This window comes from Zootoca vivipara, chromosome 11 (genome assembly GCF_963506605.1).
Source record: "Zootoca vivipara chromosome 11, rZooViv1.1, whole genome shotgun sequence".
NCBI lineage: Eukaryota > Metazoa > Chordata > Lepidosauria > Squamata > Lacertidae > Zootoca > Zootoca vivipara.
Window position 1 is genome coordinate 51,627,775 of NC_083286.1, and position 19,005 is coordinate 51,646,779.

Sequence of the window (19,005 nt, forward strand, 5' to 3'; positions counted from 1 at the left end):
CAGTTTTAGTCCTAGGCAACCTGCTAATACTTGCTTATAGCTAGAGTTGGTGGATGAAGTATGGAAGCACATTCTCAAGATTTTCTATACATTTTCTATACATTTTGTAACAAGTTTCCAGATATAGCTTCACATTCAGCTCTCTCGTTATTTCACAACAGCAACTTACTGGGTGTTCTTGTTTTTCCCTCTCCATTTTGGCTGAGGGACTTTGAGGTGTTTCTTCATGCAGTTCAAATCCCGAGTTATCCATTTCAAGTGAGCGAAGTAGAATTTTGCATGCACCAAAAGTGAAATCCGAAGTTACCTTGGCTTTGTGGCCTGAACTTCAGTAGCAGGAGAAAGCATCTGTTTTCCTTAGAATAGATACACGGTAATGGACAGCTTGAGGAACAGGTTGCAATTCAGGATATCCCCTTTCTTAAACAAAACTTTCTTTACCAGGAAGGCTGTCACCATGACTAATCTATTTCTAATTTCGGTAATAACACTATTCAGTTCCTCAGCATCATATGAACCAAGCAATGTAATATGCCAATGAGAAACAACAGGCTTCTTGGAAATAAAGGCATTAAATTAAGTTTTTTGTCCAGGCAACTAATAATAGAATCAGAGTTGGAAGGAATACTGGGGATCATCTAGTCCAACCCCCTGCAAAGTAGGAATATGCACCTGCCTATTACGGGGATCAAACCTGCAACCTTGGCTGATGTTCAGTCACCTTAGGACCTACTTATAAAGTCTATGGTCCTGATAAATCAAGAGCCTGATTTGTGCTGTCAACTAACAGTGTGTGTGTGTGTGTGTATATGCAAGACTTGAGAGCGAGCCTGTTCAATTTGTGTGATTTCAGATACTATTTTATTTATTCATCTAATAAAATACCGCTTGATTGTAAAACAACAACAACCCTCAAAGCTGTTTACAAAAAGATGAGAACAAGAAAATATTGGGGGGAGAAAATAAAGGTAAAGGTTAAGGGACCCCTGACCATTAGGTCCAGTCGTGACCGACTCTGGGGTTGCGCGCTCATCTTGCATTATTGGCCGAGGGAGCCGGCGTATAGCTTCCAGGTCATGTGGCCAGCATGACAAAGCCGCTTCTGGCAAACCAGAGCAGCACATGGAAACGCCGCTTACCTTCCCGCTGTAGCGGTTCCTATTTATCTACTTGCATTTTGACGTGCTTTCAAACTGCTAGGTTGGCAGGAGCTGGGACCAAGCAACGGGAGCTCACCCCGTCACAGGGATTCGAACCGCCAACCTTCTGATCAGCAAGCCCTAGGCTCAGTGGTTTAACCACAGCGCCACCTGGGTCCCTTGGGGAGAAAATAGGATACTTTAAAACAGGGGTGTCAAACTCAAATTCATAGGGGGCCGCATCAGCAGTTTGGTCACCCTCAAAGGGCCGGTTGTATCTGTAGGACTATGTGTCCACTCTTTATTATCATAAATTATTGTCACTGCATTCAATTATTACTGTTTTTTGTAATAATGTAAGTAATAACTAGCTCTGAAAGCAGAAACATAGTCAGAATAATGGCAAGTAGATATTCAAATGTACAATTATTGTACAATTTATTGAAAAATGATTTTTGGTAACTGCACTGGGTGGTGGAGGCTCGCTAGGGTTTCATGCAGGACCTTTGCAGAGCTGCTAGTACCTGGAGATGCTGGGGTCCTTCTGCATGCAGGACAGATGTTCTGCCAGTGAGCCACCACCCTTCACCAAAGGGACTGGCTGAGGTTGACTCACTGGAGCTGCTCTCCTGGTTCCAGGGTTTAAGGGCCAGAAGTATAAAGCAGCATCCTATGTTTCTGAGGAGAGGGAGAGGGAGGGGAGGGGAGGGGGGAGGGAGGAAGGAAGGAAGGAAGGAAGGAAGGAAGAAAAGAGGGAGTGGGAGGGAGAGAGGAAGGAAGGAAAGAGGGGAGAGAAAGAAGAGTCGAAATAAGGAAGGGAATAAAGAAGTAAAGAAAAAGAAAGAGGGAGAGAAGACGGAAAGGGAGAAAGAAGGAAGGAAGTAGAGGGAAAGAAAGAATAAGAATGAGGGAGAGGAAGAAAGATGGGAAGGACGGAAGGAAGGAAGAAAGAAAAGAGGGAGCAGGAGGGAGAGAGGAAGGAAAGAGGTCCCGCTGCTGGGTCCTGCTGGCTGGGGCGCTCGGCGGGCCACATGACAAGGTCTGGCGGGCCGGATTTGGCCCCCGGGCCTTGCGTTTGACACCCATGCTTTAAAACTTCCAAAAATTTAAGATACTAAAGCAGATTAAAATTCGCATCACCATTTCTAAGCTTCTGGCTTATTTAATTTGAATGTGTGTGTCTATAGAATAAAAACACAAAGCATGTCCAAAGTTAGGAACTGGTTTGTTCCAGTTACACAATTTCAAATCCATTTCTTCCTTCTGTTTTACATCATAGCTAATGCAACTTGACTGACTGACGATCATGAATCCTCATTTTATGTTAATGGGGAAATGGGTGTTTCCCATGATTACCACAGGAGGAGGTCCATGCTACTGGCCTGGTCCGTTTTGGTCACATTGAAGGAACCACCCCTGGGGATGTCCACACATTGATGTTGAAACCTACACTAACAAAACAGCACATGACCAGCTGTAGGAATGTGGGCTGAGCACAAGATCTTGATTCCTGAGCACATGCTTGCTGAAATAAAACTTATCTTAATTCTGGTATAAAAAAAAAATCCTTCCAGTAGCACCTTAGAGACCAACTAAGTTTGTCATAGGTATGAGCTTTCGTGTGCATACACACTTCTTCAGATACACACTTCTTCAGATACTTCAGATTCTGGTGTCATGCTCTCTCAAAACAATGAAGATTTGGTAATATGCTAACCAAACTGAACTGAGTAACCATCTTTTAGCCAAGCAATCAACTGAAAATTATTTCACTTCATCGACAGCCCTAATTTAAAGTGAGATGGATGGGAAAGTACATGTACAGGATGGGGAAAACCCTGCAGAAAAATGTCCCGAGACACTAAAAAAGGTAAAGGACCCCTGACAGTTAAGTCCAGTCGCAGACAACTTTGGGGTTGTGGCGCTCATCTTGCTTTACAGGCCAAGGGAGCCGGCATTTGTCCGCACACAGTTTTTCCGGGTCACGTGACCAGCATGACTAAGCCGCTTCTGGTGCAACGGAACGCTGAAACCAGAGCAGCACATGGAAATGCCGTTTACCTTCCTGCCGGAGTGGTACCTATTTATCTACTTGCACTTTTTGGCATGCTTTCAAACTGCTAGGTTGGCAGGAGCTGGGACCGAGCAATGGGAGCTCACTCCGTCACAGGGATTCAAACTGCTGAATGGGGGGAACCCTGCAGAAAAATATGCCAAACTAACCAAACTAATTCATAAAGCAATGATCCAGTCCATAGGCAGCATAGTGTGATGTTTCCATGTGTCTAAAACAAACAAAGAAGAACATGTCTGCTGCCATTAATTGCTAATGATTCAGAATTTGAAAAGCACTAACAATATTTCTGCTTACAGAGTCTGCATTCTTAATTCATTGCAGAGGGGGAGGTGAAGCAGGGGCACTCTATTGACACCTCCTGAGAAACTAGCTCCAGCTGGCTCCCGGCTCCCTCTGCTGCCAACAGCCATTCCATCAGGCTGCTGAAGAGGAAGAGATAGGAAGTGAAGCCCATACGATCAGTTCTGCCGAGAGGTCAACTCCATTCAGCTACTCCTCACACTGAACAGTTTCCATTCCTGTTAGTCACTGTAGGAACTTTTAAGTAATTTTAAGAACTGGTGCCAGTTTTTGTCTGCCCTCCTCGTCCCGTTTTCCTTTTCTATAATGGATTTTAGATTGTCAACCTGGAGGCAGCAACTGTCCATGTTTTGCTGAATTTATGTAAATCACTATATGAACCTTTCTGGCTGAAGGATAAGGTAAAAAATACTTTGGCCAATGAAATATGAAATATATGAAATTATATAATTAATATGTTGGCTATGAAATTTAAGACAAAAGGAACTCACTGCATGTAATTAGATTCCCTGTGGATTTTGTGGAACAACCTTCTCTCCTTGCCTAGTGCTCTATTGGATTAGAGAAAGATCCATTAATGCAACATACCAGGAAGGCTTCTAAGCAAAGCCTGGGGGTGGAAAAGCAAAACTTTCATTTAGCATGTTGAACATCTTACCCATGTGTCTTGTTTTCTCAAAGCCCCCCCCCCCCAGATTTGAAAAAGCACACAAATATTGTTCAGCTGATGCTCAGGTTTCTGATCCAACTTAAGGACAATTCATATACTCCTTCAGCACATCAAAGAGCAGGGTTTTTGTTTTGTTTTTTGCTTTATAAACAGGCAACTCAAACTGGTTTCCAAAAACAGCGCACACGTTTTTTTGTTTGGGAAGCACCTCTTGGCTGCAGCCCCAAACACAACCTGCAACCCATAGTATCCATTACCCAAGTAGCTCAAAAGTTAGATGAAGAATGCCCTTCATTCATGAGACCAAGAGCTAGAAATTTGGGCATTAAAATTTCAGCACAGGCTAAACTCCACAAGCCCATGATGGTAGACCCTCAGTTAGACAGCAGAACAGGCATGCTTAGGGTTGCACTGAAAGAGAGGCTGAACATTTTTTTATTCAAGACCAAGGATTAGGGATGGTAACATTAGCTGAAAATATAGCCAAGTGCCTGGCACCAGCAGCATCAATCTTTATACATTTTTAAAAAATATTCCCGCAGTCTTGGGGTAACAAATGATATTCCAACCTATGTGGGAAAAAGGCACTTTTAAAGATATTTGAGCAGCTTCATATGGGTATACTTTGTGAGAACTTACATTTTTAACTGCCCTCATTCTCAAGAACAAAGAGCTGTAATACACATTTCTATGAAAACTCCTGGATTTCATCATAGTTTCCCAAGCCTATAGCATAGCACTTCCAGGCAGAGAGCGGGAGACATCACAGCTTGACTATTATGGTTTCCCAGAATGTGCCATCCTAGAAACCTCGGGTATATGTTTTACTATGCTGAAATTTAATCCTATGATGCCAAGCATGATTAAAAGTGAAAGGAAAGCAGCTTGTATTCTGAAGATCACCTTCCCACCCATGTAAACACAGTAAATCGACAAACAAAAAGCAATTTCTGTAATAAGGCTGTTGTGACATTCTCGTTTGATGATCTTGATTTGCTGCATTCCCAAGGTTAGCTTTGATAGCCTGTGGGTGACACTTAATCCTTTGGATCCTTGTCTCTGTTGTGCTAGAGAACAGTGAAACCTGAGAATTCAAGCAGGGCTTTCGAGTTGGCTTTCCCCAAGCAGCTCATGCTGCACAGAACGCAGGGCACTTGCAAAGGCTTCTTATGGCATACAGCGCGGATGAAGTCAGTTGCTTGTGGGAGTGGAGAAGAAGAGGGAGCCCCAAATTCCACTCAGTGCCACCAGCCCATTCAATGAGCTTGGGCAAGTTTTTGAAAAGTCAATTTTTTTTCAACAGAGAACATCCATCAAACCACAGTTGAGCTGAAGTGGTAGGCATACGCTCAAGTCTGATAAGTATTTATCCCATGAATGTCCAGGTCTTGATTAAGAGACTGCCCTAGGAATTTCCCCCAGTTCACAAATTTATAACAATGTATGCTTCATGTCTTGATAACTGGTTTTTTGGTTATTCTTCGCCACTTGTATCATCAACCAGACCTTTAAGTCGATATAAATGATGTAAAGCCCTATAAACAAAGTAAAACAGATTTATGAGCATCTCTCTCTGTGCATAGTCATGTTCTTCCTTGGGTTTCTCAAAGCACATCAGATCAGCACATTAACTACGGTATGTGTTGACTATGTGTTGAACCAAGGCCTGAGTGATCTGCTGGCTCTCTTTTAATGCATAGGATCCCTGCTATATCAGCTCAAAAGATCCGTCGAGCCCAGCATCCTGCTTCTGGCGGTGGCCAGATGCCTCCAGAAAACCTATAAGCAGGCCGTGATAAACCTAAGTTGAGGCCCCCAAACTTCAATGTGTTTCTTTTACTCCGCAATGAAGTAAGTTAAGGCTCTATGAGTGGGCTACACTTTCAGATAAGCTTGCTTTCAACCTGTTACGTTATACCATACCCAACCCAAATTTAACAGTAAGGCTCAGAAATAATTAATTAGTGCACAGCATGATCCAGAAAATAAGGAAGCCGATGAATGGATGTAAGGAAAAGAAATCCTAGCTCACAACTTTAAAATTCTCTAAGCAGGCAGTCTTGCTGCAGCTCATAAGAGCTGTGACAAAGGCTCAGGCCTGAAGAAGCCCTGTTTTCCTTTATTTTCCTTCCTCATGAAGATGGTGCAGGTGGGGAAGAGAAAACCATGCAAACAGGCTTCCGGTTCCCTTCCCGCCCCATGGCGATGGCTCTCTCAACATCGGAGAGGCACAGGCTGAAAAAAGGGGATGGAAGGGCTAAACAATCTCCTATAAGCCTCTCGGGGTATAGGAGGCATTGGCAACCCGTCATCACCTCAATTGCTTGCCCCAGCACAGATCAGCGTGGGGACAGGTGCAGGCGATGGGTACTATGCGCTTACAGCCTGATGCGAACTCCCCCAAATCACCATTGGATGCAGAGGTTCTTCTTATAACTGGGTTTTAATTGACATTAAGAAGAAATGGACATTATAACTGCGAACAATCAGCTGCAAGGAACTGAGGTTTGAAATTGGGAGAAGATTCTATCTTGTGCTGGAGGTGGATGGAGGAGGGGGGGACTCTCTGCTATATTTTATGGAAGTTTTTGCACTTATGATTCGGCAACCCTCTCCTGATATTGAATTGTAAGATATACAAGCGAGGATGGTTTGATGTACGATGTCACGATGAGATTTAAAAGAAGATGTAAAGCTGAGTGCGGCTTGAAAGGAGTAAGGGGAGGGGAGAGCCTGATTGCTTTGTCTGAAAGGGTGTCGCTGGGAGTTAGAGCCTACCTCCCCCCCCCAAAAAAAAAGACTGAAAAGAAATCATAGAGATGTTGAGATACAGTGAGGGGGAAAAGTATTTGATCCCCTCCTAAATTTGCCTGTTTGCCCTCTGACAAAGAAATGACCAGTCCATAATTTTAATGGTAGGTTTATTGTAGCTGTGAGAGACAGAATAACAACAGGAAACCCCCCAGAAACCCAGGAGACAAAAGTCAGAGATTTTTTATTTGAAAAAAGCAAAATGCTATGGTAGCAGCGAAAGGAAAGCAGTGTGAGGGCTTTTGGGATGTTGGAAGAAGAATGGCACCGCCTTTCCCCTCCCTTCCCAGTAGGAGGAAGAAATGGGGAATCTCTAGAACTTGTTGATTCGTTGCCAGTGGAAGGGAGGGATCTGCTGTGGTCGATTTGGCACTGCTTGAGTAGTATGGGAAGGAGCTGAGCTGGAGAAAGAAGAGGGTTTAACTTTAAGGTTGCAGCTCTGCCTCAACCAGGCTGGAATACAACAGCAGTGGAAGTAAGGAGATAGTCCCAAATGCCAAAGGAAAATGGAAAACATCAGAGAGGCATAAAAGGCCAAGAGACTAACAACTGACTTTTGGATGTGGCACATGCAGGATGAAAAGGAAAAAGCTATGGTTTCCCACTTGAAGCTTTTTTTTGGGGGGGGGGGGAGTTGAATAATATAGTAACACGAATAGAAATAATTAAGCTGTTAATTATGTGATAATTTTGGAAAATGGAACGTAATAGAAATAAACAAGAATATGAAATGCAGTAATATTATATCATAAGGATCCATCAAGAATGGTGCACAGGAGCCCTCTTAACAAAGTTGTATTAATTTGGAACTAATTTATGTAATTGGGTTTATATTGGAAAATCTATAAAAAATAATTGGCAGAGAGAGGGGGGGAGAGAGAGAGAGAGAGAGAGAGAGAGAGAGAGAGAACTATGCAAGAAGGTTCTCCTGGAAATTAGGCACTGATGTAGGGTTCTGGCTCATATTCCACCACATGAGTGATTTACGAGAGGGAGAATGTTAAATGTATGATTTGGGGCCAAGACTTAGGTTTGGGGATCTCAGCCTGCTTACCTCTGAAGTGACTTTTCTACAGGGATGATATCATGATCATGCAGTTCAAATTCCTCATCTTCATCTAAAAAAGTCTGAAAAAGAAGCAAGGTTTGCTTAGCAGGATTGCTCAAGGGCACATTTCTTTCTGAATATCCTTTCTCTCTCTCTTCAAGAACAAATGAAATAGTGTACAGTATGTGAAGGATGATGAGCACTTATACAAATACTCATAGCAAAATATTTCTATTATCTAACTGCTTGGCTCAGGCAAGTAGTATCAAGGGCCACTGTTTAAGTTCCCCAGGTTCACGTTTACAGGCACAATGGTGGGTTTTTGTGTATGTTTTTTAAATAAAATAAAATAAAGCTCACATGCAATGGCATTATATATAGCATTTTTAGCATGCCAAGTGCTTTACAATCCTTCTCAGTTATTTAGCAGATCAAGTTTTGCCCTACAGTTCTCCATCTCCATCAAAACAGAATCACCAGTCGCCTAAGAGGCTTTGTATGCTAAACATTTCTGCATGCGGTTTCATTTACAGGTCATTTTGAATTTAGATAGTTATGCCTCAATTTTTCAGTCAGTCTTTTCAAGAGAGAGGGAAAAATATAGAGAAAATAATTAAACATCAAGGGGAGTCTCATTCAAAATGGAAGAACTTACTTTCTTCAATTCCTCTTTTTGTCCAGCAGTTGTGTTCTGGTTAAAGCTGTGCTGAACTGCTTGAAGATTAAACAGCATTAGCTTCAAAGCTTCCACAGGGCCATGATGATTGCCTCCAGAAAATGTGTCCTCCTGGAACTAAAGAAATATATTGTAATCAAAGGACACTGAACTCAATACAGCAGCTGAAAAAGTTATCCTCCCCTGTGAAGTTCAGGATTGTGATTTAAGTGGCAATTTTCCACCTTAGCTCCAGATCTATATTTCATAAGTTTCTTTAGGAATGTGCTTGGGAGGGCTGTTTTTCTATTTTAGTACTATATGTTATAGGTTAAAGGTAAAGACCCCTGGACGGCACTCCCTGTTTTGCTTCACCCCTGGAAGTACACTCCATTGTCTCTCGAGACAGGTGGATGCCAACAATGCTCTTCACTCAAGCTTCACTTTTAACCTACCTGGCCGACATTCTTTAAACAATCTTCCAAAAATTCATTAACAATGCCTGCTTTGGGGGTTTGCAGAAAGGTCTCCTCCTCACAACACACAGGTACTGGAGTTTTCCTGTAGACAGATATCTGGAGCTTAATGTATTGTCTGAAATAGTTTTTCATTCTCAAAAATATTTTAGCATAGCTGTATACAAACCAGTGGGAGACTTTTTCAGTCAAAAACAGTCCTGAAAGTCAGATAGTACAGTGGTGCCTCGCTAGACGAATTTAATTCGTTCCACGGGTCTTTTCTTATAACGAAAAAATTCGTCTAGCGAATCCCATAGGAATGCATTGAATTTTTTTTGCCCATAGGAACGCATTAATTGAATTTCAATGCATTCCTATGGGAAACCGCGATTCGCTAGACGAAAACGAATTCGTCTAGCGAGGCAACCTCCGCTAGAAAAAACCTTTCGTTAAGCGGAAATTTCGTTAAGCAGGGCATTCGTTAAGCGAGGCACCACTGTATAACAACATTGGTATCAAGGAGCATTAATATTCTGTGGGTGTTATGATTTGGTGATATTTCTGTTTCTGTAAGCAGAGTTAAATGGTTGATTTTTTAAAATGCACTTACCAAAACAGCTTTTCCATAGCATTCCTTTATAAGCAGCTCTCTGGAAATTCTCAAGCATACTGCAAGTGCAACTTCCCTTTTCTCCATTTCTTTCAAACCAATCCTTGAAAATCCTGACCACAGTTCCCTCTCAAGAGGCATAAGCCAGAAACATGGCTGGTGTCCTTCTCACACTTTCATAAGGGTAAGAGTAATTGAAAATATAGATCATGCCAACTATATGCCTAACCCATCAGAACCAGATCATGGGCATCATGCCAGCTGGCAGAAAGGGGGAATGCAGTGCCACTTGCAATTAGCCAGGTTCCCATAGCAATAACTCAGCAGCCCTCTTTAGGACAGCCGTACCTTGGTATGTTTTGGCTCCCGAACGATCAAAACCCAGAAGTGAGTGTTCCGGTTTTCAAACTTTTTGGGAGAAGCTGAACATCTGACGGGGCTTCTGCGGCTTCCGACTGGCTGCAGGAGCTTCCTGCAGCCAATTAGAATCTGCGCTTTGGTTTCCAAACGTTTTGGAAGTCGAACGGACTTCCGGAACGGATTCAGTTCGACTTCCAAGGTACGACGGTACTAGAATTCAGGGTCATAGGAAAAAACTGAATGATGGGAGACTGAGGACGAACAAAAGGAAGCATTACTTCTTCACACATTGCTTCATTAATTTATGGAATTTGCTGCCACAGGATATCAAGATTGCCACTAACCCTCTTGGCAACAGACAAATTCATGAAGGTTATGTCTACCAATGGCAACTAGTCATGACACCTTTTTACTATCTCCGGTGTCTGAGGCAGTAAGTGTCTGAATCAGTGTTAGAAATCCCCCAGGCTCTAGGCACATTTTGCGACTGGCGTGGGTCCAATTGCAACCACATGAAGATCTCTGGATGCCAGGTTGGTGACTGACATCTCCATTTGGCTAGCCCTCCAGCTTGCTTAAGCAGGTAAGAAGAGCCATTTATTGCATTTATATTCCACCTTTTCCTCCAAGGAGTACATGGTTCACCCCCCCCCCTCAGTTAGTCCCTACAATGACCCTGTGAGGTAGGTTAAGAGATGCTGACTGGCTCACGGTCCTCCAGTGAGCTTCATGACTGAGTGGGGATTTGAACTCTGCTCTCCCAGGTCCTAGTGGAACACTCTAACCAGTGCACCCCACTGGCTTCTTAGAATAGTTCTGCTATGGGGCAGCTCTATAAATTAAATAGATAAATAAATATGAGGAAAGCAAAATGTCACATAGAGAAGGATCTGGAATATTTTCGTTGAAGCTTGAATTTATTTTATTCTGGATTGTTTTATGCTTTAATGTGTTGTAAACTGCTTTGAGATTTTTAGTTTAGAAATGAAATACTACTTTTTTTAAAAAAAATTCACTGCAGAAAAGGCACCTAGACATTCCATTGTGGCTATCACAACCCAGGTTTAAGGTTCCATTTGGCAACATTCTAACACTGGTCTGAATATAGGCTTCCTGTAGGCATTTAGTCACTGTGGGAAACTGGATGCCAGGCTAGATGGGCCACTAGCCTGATCCAGCACTTATTATGTCCTCTGAAAAATACCGGGAGTTCATTGCAGAAGTCTGCTCAGGCCGGTTGGAGGTCTGCTGTACAAACTAAGATGGTGCAGTAACCTTACTCTTGAATGTTAAACTGATATATTCCTGCTAGGCTTTCATAACAAAACTATGTGTATGTCTTGTTTACTCACAAACCAATAGGAACATTATCCCATGATCTTTCTGCTTCTAACACATCCACTGTACAAGGGCTGCCATCATTTTTCAGCACATTGGTTACTTCGTCAGCAGAAGTCTCCCGAGTCCCCCTTGTCTTCTGAAGTAGTAGATCAGTACCCTCATCTGAAATCATTTATCGAAAGCAGCAATTAAATGCAAGTCACCTTGAATTCACATCTGAGTGTATACAGTTGTACCTTAGTTGACAAACGCCTTGCGACTCGAACATTTTGGCTCCTGAACGCCGCATACCCGGAAGTGCGTGTTCCGGTTTGCAAGCGTTCTTTGGAACCTGAACGTCCATTTCGGCTGTCGGCACTGTTTCTGGGGCCAATCAGCCAATCAGAAGCCACACCTTGGTTTGCGAACGTTTTGGAAGTCGAACGGATTTCCGGAATGGATTCCGTTCGTCAACCAAGGTACGACTGTACTGCATGTCAAAAGAAACACACGTATCTAAAGTTATAACAGTTATGTGTTGAAAAGATCTGCTGCAATTAAAAGAAGTATACTGTACTGCGTTAAAGTAAGGGCACAGGCCGTTCATAACTACCGGTTATGTCTCTTCAGGAGTAAGTCATATTGATTTAAATGGGGCTTACAAGGAAGCAGGGTTAGGCATGTGTGAAACGTTATCCTCATTTGGCAGAAAGAGACAAACACAGGGTAAGAGAGAGAAAATGTAAACAGCAGGACCAAAGGACATGGAATAAGTGAAATCCAGTATGCCTTTGACAGTTATGCAAAGGACAAATGTATACAAGATCAGGACTGTGACCATTCATAACATCAGCAATTAGTGAGACTGCTGTTATGAATGGTCACTGTTCTTATCTTAGGTCAAATGTACAGAAGATAAGAACAGCGGTCATTCGCAGCAGCAGCAGCCATACTAATTACTGCTGTCATGAATGGCCGCTGTTCTTGTATGCATTTGACAGTGGCACAAAAATGTCACAGACCTCAAGACCCCAAATGGTGTTATGAATATACTTAAGAGGCCTTTTCCAATTAGACTGACCCATCTAATTGACAATGTGAGTGAATCTAGCCACAGCCAATTAGAAAAATACTGGCTGCTCCTCCAATTTCAGAATGGCATGTCAGAATTTGCAATGTTTCTCTCACTGACTTATGACTTATGACTCTCATGCTTTCTGTGATAAAAAATCAAACTCTGGGCAGCTTACAGATAAAAGTTATAGATCAAATAAGATTAAAAGTACTCCCAACAATAAAAGAAAACAGTCAACAGTAGAAACCCATTCATAAAAAGCATTGCTATTCCATTAAAATGGATTTATTACAGAATATTTTATTATGAAAAACAAGCTAAAACCATGCAGTTTGTCCAAGTTTTTAAATAATGCACAGGCTTTATTAGTTTCTTTCATAAGCTCTGCTGCTGTTTTAAGTTCTGATTATTTCTAACCACTGTAAGTCCAAACCACCTTTTAGAGATCCACTTAAAATCATGGTTTTAAACTGTGGTTTGGTGCTAACTATGGTTAGTGAAAACACCAGGCTTCACCATATGCTAACTGTGGTTAACTCAGATATTATAATGGAAGTCAGGAGGAGTATGTGAGTTTACACTACTGACACCCAAACATGGCTAGGGATTGGGTAGTATTGTTTCTGCATCAGGCCAATGGGCATAAGGGTAGCAGAAAGTTGTTTTACTCTCCATAGCTGCCAAGTTTTCCCTTTTCTCGCGAGGAAGCCTATTCAGCATAATGGAAAATCCCTGAAAAAAGGGATAACTTGGCAGCTATGTTACTCTCTATGAAAACATGTAAGAAACAGTCTGGATTCATGATCACCACATGCTTCAGAAACTTGTTGACCACCAAATGAAATGCACCTGTGAGTTACCTGCAAATGAATGCCTGAGTTTTAAGCCCCGAGGTGTGAAATAGGCACTTGGGATATCATAGTGGCAGCTTCTCTGAACTTCATGCTCATGCTGTTGGTCCAACAAATCGTTATGTCCAGAACATCCAGGGTGGTTTGACCTTTCCACATCATTTTGACTCCTCATCAGTGTCTTGCTATTTTGCAAAAATGGGGGACTGTCCTCTCCACCTGGAGCCCAGGTAGAACTTTCACTGCTTGACTCCGGCAAGAGATTATGACTCTTCAGCCAGATTGGATACTTGAAATTGGGAATGCTGCTTATCCCTGAAACACTTAAGTCAGATTTCTGGCTTGTAAGCCACCTTGGATAGTTCTTATGAAATACAGACTCTGAGCTGTCTTCTTCCATGAGGTGGTCCTTCACAGAATGCCCAGAGTCATATCTGTGAAATCTGTGTTGTGTGTTCACATTTCTGCAAGACTGTTGATATGAAGGGGAACCTGGATTTTCAGGAAAATTTGATGCTTTTTCATTGCCAAAGGATGAAGCCTGATGAGCACAGGAAGCAGATGCTGTCAACGACTTCCTGTTCCGGTTGATACTTTGAGGCACAGGTCTTAAGGCAGCAGCATGGATAAAAGGTAAAGAACCATCTGCAGGGAATGCTAGAAGATCATCAGTAGTGAGACTAAGCATATCTGCATCATAGGCATTTTTTCTCCTCAGATGTGGCACAACTGACCCTAATATGGCTTGCTGCTCAAATTTCTCCAAAGCTGAAAAACAAGAAGTGAGTGAGTGAGTGAGTGAGAGAGGTGTCACATTAAAAAACTGATTAAAATTAAGGTTGCTCAATGAACTCTATAGGAATTGCTTATGAGAAGACATGTACAGGATAGTGCAAATAACTGCACACAAGAGTGACCTACTTGCAAGAGTAACACAATGTCCATTAAAATTCTCATAGAAGTTGGAACAGCTGCCTCTTTGAGGGGTGCATGCAGGAAACAGCCACTTTCTGGCTACAATTCTGTGTTGTTACTTCCCCCTCTCCCACCTGAAAGATCATGCAAATCCAGCTGATAGCTTTCCTGGGACTGTAGAGCAGAAGGGAAGGAAACACTGGCTTCTTCCACCACCGATGCAGCCGAGGGGCACTGGGAGGCTGCCTCCCTGGTAAAATATCAAGGCAAGCGAGAGACCAATCTGGTCCCATCCATCACCACAGAAGGAGCAGCTGCAGAGAGCTTGCTTCCTTCTCCTTGCCTGAAAGCAAGTTGCTCTTGAATTGCAGAAACATGGAGAAAGTACAATCTGACCAACAAGTAATTGCTATTCAAGCAAGAGCACCAGCAAGGGAAAATCAACCTGGCCTGGCCTGGATATAAATGCCCACTTTGTTCTACCCTTGAAGAACTGAGCACCCTCTTCTACTTTTTCCATCCACTCCCTTTTTTTGTCTCTCTCTCTTTTTAGCTTTTAAGTCTAATGATGACAGCCCCCCTCTTTTATTATTGATGACAGCCACTTTAAAAGGCAATAATTGTATGAAAAGCAGGATAAAAATACATCAATTGCTTAAACCAAAACACTTAAGTTATACTACAGGTAGGTAGCCGTGTTGGTCTGAGTTGAAGCAAAATAAAAAAATTCCTTCAGTAGCACCTTAAAGACCAACTAAGTTTTTATTTTGGTATGAGCTTTCGTGTGCATACACGTATCTGAAGAAGTGTGCATGCACACGAAAGCTCATACCAAAATAAAAACTTAGTTGGTCTTTAAGGTGCTACTGAAGGAATTTTTTGTATCATTATACTACATTACTCACATCATCTAACATGAATGTATAAAAGAAATGACTAGTAGCTACTGTAACAGAAATATGACCCCTTTCTTAAGCAATGTTATGAAGTTATTATGTTATTACGATGTCTCTCATTTGTGGAGTGTTATATTTCACTTTAATCCTATATACAAACTTGCCACTTATCTCTCACTGGAAGCCGCCTAAGCACCACAAGATAGGAAATGGAAATAAGATCAAAATTATGTAAGCTAAGCAATAAGAAATGTGCATCATCTGCCACTCTCCAGTGACCCTTAACAGGGGCCAAGGTTTTGGGTGACACATACTACAAAATGGAAAAACACTCACATACCATATTTGCGCTTGAAACTGCCCTCCAAGGACCTTAGGTCTTTACGAGTACTCTGCGTAATGCAGATTTTTCCAGGTCTTACTTCTGGCGATGCAAGGCTGAGATCGAAATCTTCAATATAGGCCTCCAATGCTTGAGATGCAGACCTATAGAGCCTGTCCTTGTACTGAATTGAACTGTGGGATTTCAAGGAGCAACTACTATTGCTAAGGCTACAATCTGCCAGAAGACAAGAAACAGTTGATTCCGGAGAGTAGACGCTGCCTTTTTTAATCAAGCAAGCCATTACACATTTCACCAAATTGGATTCCTGGAACCGCTAGACATGTTTCTGAAAAATGACAGCAAGCAAGAAAACCAGTGAGTCAGCCACGCTGAGCATTAATAAATATTGCGGATTCAGAAGCCAGGCCTGTTGGTGGACCAACTCTATGTTACAAAGTAGTCTGCAAGCGTGACATGAAGGCTGGTAACATTAACCCCACCATGTGGGAATCCCAACTGCCCAAAAACACGTTTTGGATTCGTATGAGCCGGGCACTCTGAGTTCAATGTTTGTTGCTGGAGAAGCAGGACCCAAATATCAAATCCAATCGAATCCTCCCAGGTGAGTGACATGGTATTCAAGCAGGTCCCCCTGCTAAGGCGGCAGCAGCAAAACCGCAGGCACATCTATGCCCAAGCCTTACTTGCTCCCAGGTAAGTACAAGCAGCTGGAATCCAACCAAAGTTCACCACTTTTACGGCTGTGGTCCTATCCACCCTCCCACCTGGAAGCAACTTGGAATACAGTGGTACCTTGGTTTAAGAACAGCTTAGTTTATGAACAACTTGGATTAAGAACGCTGCAAACCCAGAAGTAGATGTTTTGGTTTGTGAACTTTGCCTTGGAAGCAGAACATGTTCCGCTTCCTGTTGAGTGTGTTCCATTTGTAAATGGAGTCCCCCGCTGCTATGGGAAAGCACACCTTGGTTTAAGAACGCTTTGGTTTAAGAATGGACTTCCAGAACGGATTAAGTTCGTAAACCGAGGTACCACTGTATGCAGAAGGGAGGGAAAAGAGAAGACGCCAGAGAATGAGAGGAAGGAAGGCCTTAGGTGTTTTCTGTTGTGTCCTCTTGCTTTGCCATGGTTTTAATTTTTATCCTTTTATTCTTATTCTTTTTGAACTTTTAAAAGCGCAAATAAAAACAGGCATGGGCTGTGCTGTGCCGTGAATCAGGTCTTCTTTAACGTATCACAAGAAGCTTGGCTGCTTCTTATAAGATTTTTCCAATAACTATTTATTTTATTTTATCTATCACATAACTATTTTATTTATTACATTTTTACTTTTTCTTCAATAACTGTTTATTTTACTTATTTTCATTATACACCTTTAAGTGCCAGGCGAAAACGTTCCTTTTTAACCAGGCCTTTGGTTGACCTGATTTACATCCTATGCCCTTTTAAAATGTGTTTTTTTGTGGAAGGGGGCGGCGGCTATTGGGTTGTTGTTTTTATTTTTATTATGTATTTTGTAGTTTTATATTTTGATTTTATTCTGTGAACCGCCCCGAGACCCCCAGGTATAGGGTGGTATATAAATTCAATTAATAATAATAATAAATTTTACTTATTGCATGCAACTATTTTATTTATTACATTTTTACTTTCCCCCCAATAAGTGCTTATTTTACTTATTTTATTTCATTTATATACGTGCTGCCTTTATCTCCCAAGGCGCACGTGGTTCTCCTCCCAATGTCACCCTCACGACAGCCCTGTGAGGTAGGCTAGACTAGAGGCTAAATTTTGGCCTCCCAGTGAGCTACCAATCCCTAGTACGGATTGAACCCACATCCATCTCCCCGGAATCTCCCTCAATCCTCCTCAGAGGGCCGAAAGCGGCAGCTGCTCGCGCGAGGGCCGCAAGATGCGGGCGCGCACGTCTAAACCCGCGACACGCGTGTTTCCGCGGACCGTCGCGCGTCGCTTCCCCGCGTGTGAACCCGCCGCCGGGCAACACGCGTGTCTGGCGACTCCCCACCCTCTTTGCCCCTCCGCGCCGAGGGAGAGAGCCGCTTACCCGCTTCAGTCGGCGCCTCTTCCTCCCGCCCGAAAAACGTTTGAAACGGGGAAAAAAGCCGCCTCTTCCCGAAATGGCGCCGTCGGCGCGCCACTGCGCATGCTCCATCGCTGAGGCCGGGCGCCACCGCGCATGCCAGTGCGGCTGCCCGGCGTTCGGAGAGCAAGCGCTCCTGCGAACCACAACTCCCGGCACGCCCCGCGGGCGAACGCATCACAATGCTCCTGAGCCACACCGCCGCCAACCGAGGAGAAACGCGAGTTGCAGCCGGGAAGGAGGAGACTGGAAGGGATGCGGGCGACAAGACCCAACAACGTTCAGGTGAGCGCTAGGTGCGGCTGTTGCAGCAGCATCTATAGACGCCTCCACGAGACGAGCCCCGCCCTTAAAGCCGGGAGAGCGACGGGATTCAGCGTGCAGAGGAACTTGAAGTGATTCACATATTCTAGTCTAGAGAAGGGACCCTGAGGATCAGTGCAGGAAAATGCAGCTGTCCCATACGGGGATCGAGCCTGCAACCTTGGCTTTATCACCACCACACTCTAATCAACTGAGTCGATTTGATTTACTACGTTTCTGTGCCGCTTCTCTTCCAAATGGCCAGATGGTCGGGGTGTAAATAATTAAATTATTGTTGTTATTTTTATTAGGCAGAAGACGCAACGTGCCCCCTGATTTTCAGCTTTTGAAAATCAAGTATGATCTGACTTGGGTAGGCTTCATCCCGAATCCTGTGTCTTTGTACTCTTCTGGATGTCCTGCTTATTGAGCATTCACCCTCCTTTGTTTGCACAAAGTTTGTGGGGAGGTTAGACAACGCCGGGCTATAACCTACCGGTATATAGGGTGTGTTTGCAAAGAGCTTTAGTGCTGTATCAAGCAAATGTTTCCCTATGTTTCCCAGTTAATTTTCTTTTCACTTTCCTTGTTGCAAAAAGCCCAGTGAGGGGAGGGAAGCGGGTTGTGTTGCGCAAAAGCTGTAAATCAGCATTAATCGCGCCACATGAATTTGGCAGCGTGTGATGGACTTGCCAAGATGAGATGCCCGGAACTAGCCTTTATTTCTATATGTTGTTGTTTAGTCGTGCCCGACTCTTCGTGACCCCATGGACCAGAGCACGCCAGGCACTCCTGTCTTCCACTGCCTCCCGCAGTTTGGTCAGACTCATGTTGGTGGCTTCGAGAACACTGTCCAACCATCTCGTCCTCTGTCGTCCCCTTCTCCTAGTGCCCTCAATCTTTCCCAACATCAGGGTCTTTTCCAGGGAGTCTTCTCTTCTCATGAGGTGGCCAAAGTATTGGAGCCTCAGCTTCATGATCTGTCCTTCCAGAGAGCACTCAGGGCTGATTTCCTTAAGAATGGATAGGTTTGATCTTCTTGCAGTCCATGGGCACCATAATTCAAAAGCAT

General features: G+C 43.2%; 1 protein-coding gene across 2 annotated transcripts; it reads right to left on the reverse strand.

The window, feature by feature from the left end:
* Positions 1-3,854: 3,854 nt before the first annotated feature.
* On the reverse strand, positions 3,855-17,676 carry C11H18orf54 (chromosome 11 C18orf54 homolog). 2 transcript variants are annotated; one of them, XM_035100830.2, is made up of 8 exons: positions 17,595-17,676; positions 15,526-15,856; positions 13,384-14,142; positions 11,481-11,631; positions 9,156-9,261; positions 8,701-8,838; positions 8,052-8,125; positions 3,855-5,721 (listed from the first exon to the last, which is right to left on the reverse strand). In XM_035100830.2, exons 2-8 carry the CDS (start codon positions 15,809-15,811, stop codon positions 5,661-5,663), a joined length of 1,575 nt encoding a protein of 524 aa, XP_034956721.2. In that variant the 5' UTR covers positions 15,812-15,856; positions 17,595-17,676; the 3' UTR covers positions 3,855-5,660. The 2 variants fall into 2 exon arrangements, with proteins under 2 accessions (XP_034956721.2, XP_034956720.2); XM_035100829.2 differs by lacking the exon at positions 3,855-5,721 and adding an exon at positions 7,067-7,398.
* Between the last annotated feature and the right edge of the window lie 1,329 nt (positions 17,677-19,005).

Coding starts and splice junctions, on each gene's coding strand:
- C11H18orf54 (XM_035100829.2), bottom strand. CDS start 15,811: ATGGCTTGCTTGATTAAAAAAGGCAGCGTCTACTCTCCGGAATCAACT. Junction 9,262..11,480: donor GATAATGTTCCTATTGGTTT/GTGAGTAAACAA, acceptor ATCTGTCTACAG/GAAAACTCCAGTACCTGTGT. Junction 8,126..8,700: donor AAAAAGAGGAATTGAAGAAA/GTAAGTTCTTCC, acceptor CTTCTTTTTCAG/ACTTTTTTAGATGAAGATGA.